Source organism: Octodon degus, unplaced genomic scaffold (assembly GCF_000260255.1).
Source record: "Octodon degus isolate 3935 unplaced genomic scaffold, OctDeg1.0 scaffold00304, whole genome shotgun sequence".
Taxonomy (NCBI): domain Eukaryota; kingdom Metazoa; phylum Chordata; class Mammalia; order Rodentia; family Octodontidae; genus Octodon; species Octodon degus.
In genome coordinates, this window is record NW_004524880.1 from 1,234,797 (window position 1) to 1,242,436 (window position 7,640).

Here is a 7,640-nt window from a genome sequence, read left to right on the forward strand (position 1 = left end):
AGTCCAGTAGCCCATAATAGCATTAGGTCTTCTGTTTAACTGGCAATGTCAGAAATTATTGACCTGAGTCCCCCACAGCTCAACATAACAGCATGACTTTACTTCCTATATTTCATCTTCATACTTTTCTACTGGATGGTTAAGACCAAGGTAAAGCAGGACCTGTGTAACAAGAGTTGCAGCTAATCGCGGAATTCTTTAGCTGTTCTTTTTCATGAAAGTATTTCACTTCTCCATCAAACTTGAAAGAGAGTTTTGCAGTGTGTAGTAGTCCCGGTGGTATTTGTTTTCATAGAGGACTCGATGTACTCTACTTCATGCTCTTCTTGCGTTCATGGTTTGTGAAGAGAAGTCGGCCGTAATTCTGATGGGTTTCCTTTGAATGTGATCTGCTTCTTTTCTCTAGCGGCTTTCAGTATATTATTCTTGTACTCAATTTCTGGAAAGTTGACTATAATATGTCTCGGTGTGTTTTCCATTGGGTTGAGGTTACTTGGCGTTCTGTATGCTTCGGTTACCTGAGTGTTAGATTGTTTCCTCATATTTGGGATGTTTTCTACTATTACTTCTACCCATTTTTTAATATATCATTCGTATTGACTCCTACTTTCTCACTGATGTGTATTAGTCTCACATTGTTCATCTTTGCATTGTCTTGCAGGTGATGGATTATTTTTTCCTGCATCCTCGTTGTTTTTAAGAGATCCTTTCTTACCTTTTCACTAGCCGCACCAGCAGCTTCAATGTCTGAAACTCTGTCTTCACTTTCACTTAAACGGTTTTGGAAGCTTGTGATAGAGATTTTAATTTCCTCTATATCTCTTTGACTCTGCTTCATGTGATCTATTTCTTTCCTGTATTGCTCATTCAAGCAATCTGTCATTTTTTAAATCTCCTCTATTTTTTATCAATGTCTTCTTTAGAAGCAGTTATAAATTCTTTTACTGCAGTGTTTTTTTCACGTTGGGTTTCCTCCCTATGTTTCTGTAGTTGCTTCTTTACTTCAGATGCTATGTTTTCTGAGAATTCTTTTGTTTATTTTAGAAAAGAGTTGTGCTCTGAGTTCCTCTATATCTTTCTGCTGTTGCTTATTTACTATCGACGCTATTAATTCATGCATTTGATCCTAGCTAGTGTCCTCTGCGCTTGTTCTGGGTGGGCATTTGGTTTCCTCCGTATATTTTTGCATTTGATTCTTTTCTGCCGATGTCATTAATCCAGGGATTTCTTTTTTATTTGCAATCTGAGTTCCTCTATACCTTTCTGCAGCTCCTTCTTTATTTCAGAAGCCTTTGATTTATTGCTTTCAGCCATGTGATTCCCAATTTGTTCTGTGTTCGTGTCATCTGCACTTGTTATGGGTGGGCTTGTTTTCTGAGGTTGCATTTTGTTCCTTCTCTTCATTTTGTGTAGCACTGTCTTCTGACCTTTGGTGTAGATCTTTTTTGCAGTTATAACCTTAGCATGTAGTGAAGTTCAGGTGCAGATATACAAAGTTTGGATTTATCCAGCTCTGCCTGGCTTGGGTCTGGCTGCTCTGCTCTGCTGCTTCCTGCTGCTGCCCTTGGGGATGAACCTGTTGTGCCCCTCTGGCAACATTTTCTTCTCCTCGACTAGCTGGGTGGTTTTATCCTCTACACTCTCTGCAGGGATTGCAAGTGCAGTATTTCACCCCAGGCCTGTATGCCAGACCCGATCTGAACCTGTAGGGTACAAGGTGGCATAGCGGGGAAAGGCAATAATCCCACACACTCATTGGGCCTGGACTAGGACTGGATCTGGGGGTTCCCGTAAAGCAGTAGAAATTCCTATTCTGTGGACATGGTGGGGGAGGTGCTGCGGAGTGGTGGGGGCCATCCCAAGGGGGTGGAAGAGGGTCTCACCTACTCTGCACCTGGGCTGGGACCAATAGTAGGTCCCACCGGTGCAGGGTAGCTGGAAGGTCTCCCCCACACTCACCGGACCGGGGCTAGGACTGGGTCTGGGGGTTCCTGGAATGCAGCAGAAATTCCTACTCGGTGGGCGGGGGGGTGGAGGTACTGCAGAGTGGTGGGAGGCATCCCAAGTCGGTGGAAGAGGGTCTCACCCATGCTGCACCTGGGCTGGGAGCAGTAGTAGGTCCCTCTGGCACAGGGTAGCAGGAAGCTCTCCCACACACTCACCCGTCCTGGGCTAGGACTGGGTCTAACAATTTTTAAAATTAAAAATTGCACAATTTATTTGTCATTGGACCATATCATGCCACCAAACTGGAGACATACAGCCTATAATGATATTTTGGTTATTATTGGTTAATAGTGGAATATTATGATTGTGCCCAACATACCTCTGTAATTCCTGTAACCCATTCAATGATGTCATCAGATAAAGAGAGCTGCTGGCTACGTGGAACCTGTGCAGTAAATGTTCCTAGTTTGATCTTTAGTCTAAGGCCATCTGGAAAATTGCAGAAGTTGAGAATGTCGTACTCCACGTCCAGTTTCTTTACATCATCCAAATTAACTTGCTCTCCAGCAGGATTGTTAAATTGGATATTCCTCAGAAAGGGGTGCAGCTGAAAACACATTCTAAGATGAAAGGGGATTGAGGAATGCTCGTGCTTGACCTTCATTTGCTTTCATTATAGAAATTTAACACTGATTTAAGAGGCGGAATGAAAATATCAGGAGAATTCTTGTCACTCAAGCTCATTAAAGTAAAGAATGCTCATAGGTGTTATAAAAACCAACTGTAGAATCAAATCTTCCAATACTGTATTCATTATCTGTCATTGTTCCCACAGTGTTTACATTCAACACAAGGCTACTACTACCAAAACAAGTTGCAGAATTCAATGAAAGAATTCGTATATCTCATATAGTGCTTAGTCAAGAAGGACTACCTATTTTTGTTATTTAAGAACTCCATGAAAAATGTTCAGATTTGTACAATAGATATATCAACTAAGCAAAACACTGACATCCTGAAGAAAATCATTGATCTTTTCCCATGTCAGCTTCCTCTTACCTAGGGGCTCCTGAAAAATAAAAATGTATGCACAGATCAAGATATGTATCTCCTTAACCATGAGCATGTTAATAATGTGCTTTACTTTTGGATCAAGTGTTCTAAACTTCTCCAGTGAAAAACATGTGTAACAGAGAAGGACACCATAACACCACACAATATCAAAAGACACATTACCTGCCAGGGGGAAAATGCAGAAAATTCTTTTTGTCTTATTATCAATCTTTGTGTTTGTTGTAAAAGCATCTCCTGGAGGGCATGGGCGACAGCATACACAGCATTGTATGTGTTGTAGCTCTCATCACTCATCTCTGGGTCAAAATGATTCACAGGCAGTGATGCCAGGGAGGCGTTTGGAGTACAGTTCTTCAGCGCACAGTCAGAATCAGAGAATGAGCAATGGAAATTGTTGAACCAACACATAGTGAGGTAAATGTCTTCTGGGTATTTGAAGGGGGTAGCTTCTTGGACAAAGGGTTTGAAAGCAGAAATCTCCCCATGGTGGTTTGAGAAAATGAGAGTCCCATGAAATGAGTCAAGAATGAATTTTTTTCCACTCACATCAGCATGCCATTGTGAGTTTGTCACCCAGATTTTCCAGGTCAATAAATTTTGCCCTATAAAATAGTTTACGTTGTTGAGACTCTCAGTATCAAAATAAATGATAATCACATTTACTGGTGATGTTTCCCTTGATACGATATCATATTCCTGTGGGTTGAATAAATAAGATGCAAACTCACTTGAGATCATTTTCACAAATGCTACACAGACTCCATTCTTTTCCATTTCTGCTCTGACATCTGAGAGAAACTGAAAACCTCTATGCCCTTCTGTGATAATCATTCCCACCCATGTCCAGCTGAAATGAAGCATCAAAGAGACCATGCCAATGGCCAGAGATGTGTCCTTTGGGGCCACTTGGTAGAGAGATGGAAACTGGCCACTGTATCTCAATGTAGGATCAAAGGAGCCAAAGGTAACCTAGAGGAAAAGAAAATTTGAAGGGATATAAGGAAATGTGTTGACAGCACAGTCTAAGGCGGGGAAGGATAAACAGCTAGAAGAGGTAAAAAAAGTTAACTTTATTTTTTATTGTTTCCAATTATTTAATATCTAAATGCTTTTTTTTTGAAAATAATTTCAAGACAAAAATTTCTTGGAAATATTTTCCCCCACCCTTGCTGCTGATCAATTGTGCGTAAATTACCAAGTCTTTTCATATATTTGAGGTTATACATTACTTAAAGAGGTAGAAAACCAGTCTCATTCCATCCTTTAAGTGACTAAGAATGTCATCAACAAAGAGATATTTTCTTGTTTTCCCAACTCAACTACTGTCACCTGTGGGAATCTGTAGAGCTCCAGCAGTGTGCTGATTTGAGAAGAAGCTGTCCATGATGTTTCTGTGAGCACTGCTACAGGCTTGCTCTTTCTCCTGCAGCTGTAATTAAGGATTTCATTCTGTCCTGCGAGCAAAATGAGGGAACTCTCCAGTGTTTTCCAATGATGATAAAGGAAATTGTGAAACTCATATCCCAGAGATATATTGGGTAAAAGATGAGGATTCTTGTTGATCTCCTCTATGGCAAAAATGAAGGCTAGAAAATTCTGGTATCTGTCGAGCATATGCCTGAAAAGAGCATAGGTCCTTATGGAAGAGACTCAGTGATTTCTTGCAAAATAGTGCAATACCATTTATGAATTAAATGCTTATATCTATCTCCTATATTCGTTTTCCAAGAACCTATGCATAAGTATGACAGCATTAGAGGTTTTATTTGTAGTGAATATTTAGGACCAGATGAAGCCTTGAAGGTGGATTTTTTATGTATAAGATTATTGCTCTCAAATGAGTTCAAGACAACCACTTCATTGTTACGCTATGTGAGAACACACTGAGAATTGTCACCATAGAACTAGGAATCAAATGCTTTGTTTGCTTTTTCAACCATAATTGTTAGAAGTAAATGAGTATCATATTCAACACCCAGTTTGCAGTATATTTTTGTACAGCAAACTGAATTAAGATAATATTAAAAGCAAGGTAAACAACCAGGAAATTAACTCTTTCTTAAAAGGTGGGGAACATACCATTGGCTCTGGAAGACCTCACCAATTTCCATATATCTGGAAAAAAATTTAAATTGTGTAGAAGATTATGCACAATTGGGCTTTGTAATATTCTTTGATATTACGAGCTAAAATAATAGCATATACTGATCCAGTCCTAGCCCAGGCCTCGTGAGTGTGTGGAAGAGCTTCCAGCTACCATGCGCTGGTGGGACCTGCCGGTCCCAGCCCAGGCACAGCGTGGGTGAGACTCTCTTCCACCCCATTGGTATGCCCTCCACCACACCACAGCACCTCCCTCACCCACCCACTGAGTAGGAGTTTCTGCCTTTTTCCGGGAATGCCCAGATACAGTCCTAGCCCAAGCCCAGTGAGTGTGTGGGAGAGCTTCCAGCTACCCTGAGCCAGGGGGACCTACTGGTACCAGCCCAGGCGCAGCATGAGTGAGACCCTCTTCCACCCCCTTGGGATGCCCCCCACCAATCCATAGCACCCCCACCCCACCCACCGAGTATCAATTTCTGCTGCTTTCTGGGAACCCCCAGATCCAATTGTAGCTCAGGCCCAGTGAGTGTGTGGGAGAACTGCCTCTCCCCCTTACTCCACCTTGTACCATCCAGACTCAGCTCAGGCCTGGCATACAGGCCTGAGGTGAAACCCTGCAGCTGCAATCCCTGAAGAGTGTGAGGGGACAGAACCACCCAGCTAGTCCAGGAGCAGAAAATCTTGCCAGAGGGGCACAACAGGTTCACTCCCAAGGGCAGCAGCAGGAATAAGCTGAGCACAGCAGCCAGATGCAAGCCAGGCACAACTGGATAAATCCAAACTTTGTAGATCTTCACCTGAACTTCAGTAGGTGCTAAGGTTATAACTGCACCAAAGCTCTACAACAAAGGTCAGAAGACAGTGATACACAAATGACAATGAGAAGGAGCAAAATGCAATTTCAGAACCCAAATCCAACCATAACAAGTGCAGAGGACACTAACACAGAACAAATAGAGGATCACAAAGCTGAAATCAATGAATCAATATCTTCTGAAATAAAGAAACAAAGGGGCCAGGGAGATAGCTCAGTAGAAGAAGTGCTTGCCTGGCAAAAACAAGGGTCTGAGTTAAAAAAAAAAAAAAAGAAGTTGTTGAAATAAAGAAACAGCTGCAGAAAGGTATAGAGGAACTCAGATTGGAAATGAATAAAAGAAATCCCTGAATTAATAACATCTGCAGTAAAGAATCAAACACAGAAACATGGAGGAAACCCAATGTCAAATCAGAACAAGTACAGAGGACACAAGCTCAGCTGAAATGTATGAATTAACAGCTTTAATTATAAATAAGCAACAGCAGAAAGTTATAGAGGAACTCAGAGCGGAATTTTCTGAAATAAGAAAAGAACTCTTGGAACTCATAGCATTAAGTAAAAATAACTTAAGTAAAGAATAAATTATAGAAATATAGGGAGGAAACACAATCTGATAAAAACACTGCAGTGAAAGAACTAATAACTGCTTCTAAAGAAGATATTGACAAAAAATAGAAGAGAATAGAAAAAAGACAGATTCCTTGAATGAGCAATACAGGAAAGAAATAGATCGCATGAAGCAGAGTCAAAGAGATATAGAGGAATGTCAAATCTCAGTCCAAGCTTGCAAAACCATTTAAGTGAAAGTGAAGACAGAGTTTCAAATCTTGAAGATGCTCATGCAGCTAGTGAAAAGGTAAGAAAGGATCTCTCAAAAACAACGAGGATGCAGGGAAAAATAATCCATACCTTCAAGACAATGCAAAGATGAACAATGTGAGATTAATAGGCATCAAGGAGAAAGAAGGAGACAAAATAAATGACATTAAAAAAATATGGGCAGAAGTAATAGCAGAAAATTTCCCAAATATGAGGAAAAAAATCTCATATTCAGGTAACTGAAGCATACAGAATGCTGAGGAATCTCAACTCAATTAAAAACACACCGAGACACATAATAGTCATGATCCCAGAAATTCAGCACTAAAATAATATACTGAAAGTCACTAGAGAAAAGAAGAAGATCACATTCAAAGGAAATCCATCAGAATTACAGCCGACGTCTCTTCATAAACCATGCAGGCAAGAAGAGCATGGAGCAGAGTACTTCAAATCCTCTATTAAAACAAATTCCAGCTGAGATTACTATACCATGCAAAACTCTCTTTCAAGTTTGATGGAGAAGTGAAATATTTCCATGACAAAGAACAGCTAAAGAGTTTCATGATGACAAAGCCAAACCTACACAGGCTACTGAAAGGTGTTGTAGAGAGAGCCAAAATGATCAGAACTACATGAATGAGATCAAAAGCAAAAACTAAATAGGGCAAGCAATTAAAAACAGGAGAAAAAGGTGTAAACGACAACAGGTAAATAACATGTCAATAGTAAGTCAATACATCTCAATTCTAACCATTAATGTAAATGGGCTCAATTCACCAATTAAGAGAAATAGACTGGCACAGTGGATTAGGAAACAAAATCCAACAATATGCTGTATACAAGAAACACATTTAACCCATAAAGACATTCATAGGCT

General features: G+C 40.4%; 1 protein-coding gene across 1 annotated transcript in view; it reads right to left on the reverse strand.

Annotated features, from left to right (window-relative positions):
- Window positions 1-4,635, reverse strand: part of LOC101585187 (vomeronasal type-2 receptor 116-like) — a 72,044-nt gene extending 67,409 nt beyond the window's left edge. Inside the window, 3 exon segments of the mRNA XM_012513009.1 lie at window positions 2,323-2,554; window positions 3,184-3,990; window positions 4,351-4,635. Coding sequence (XP_012368463.1) covers window positions 2,323-2,554; window positions 3,184-3,990; window positions 4,351-4,635 — 1,324 coding nt within the window.
- Window positions 4,636-7,640: the final 3,005 nt, after the last annotated feature.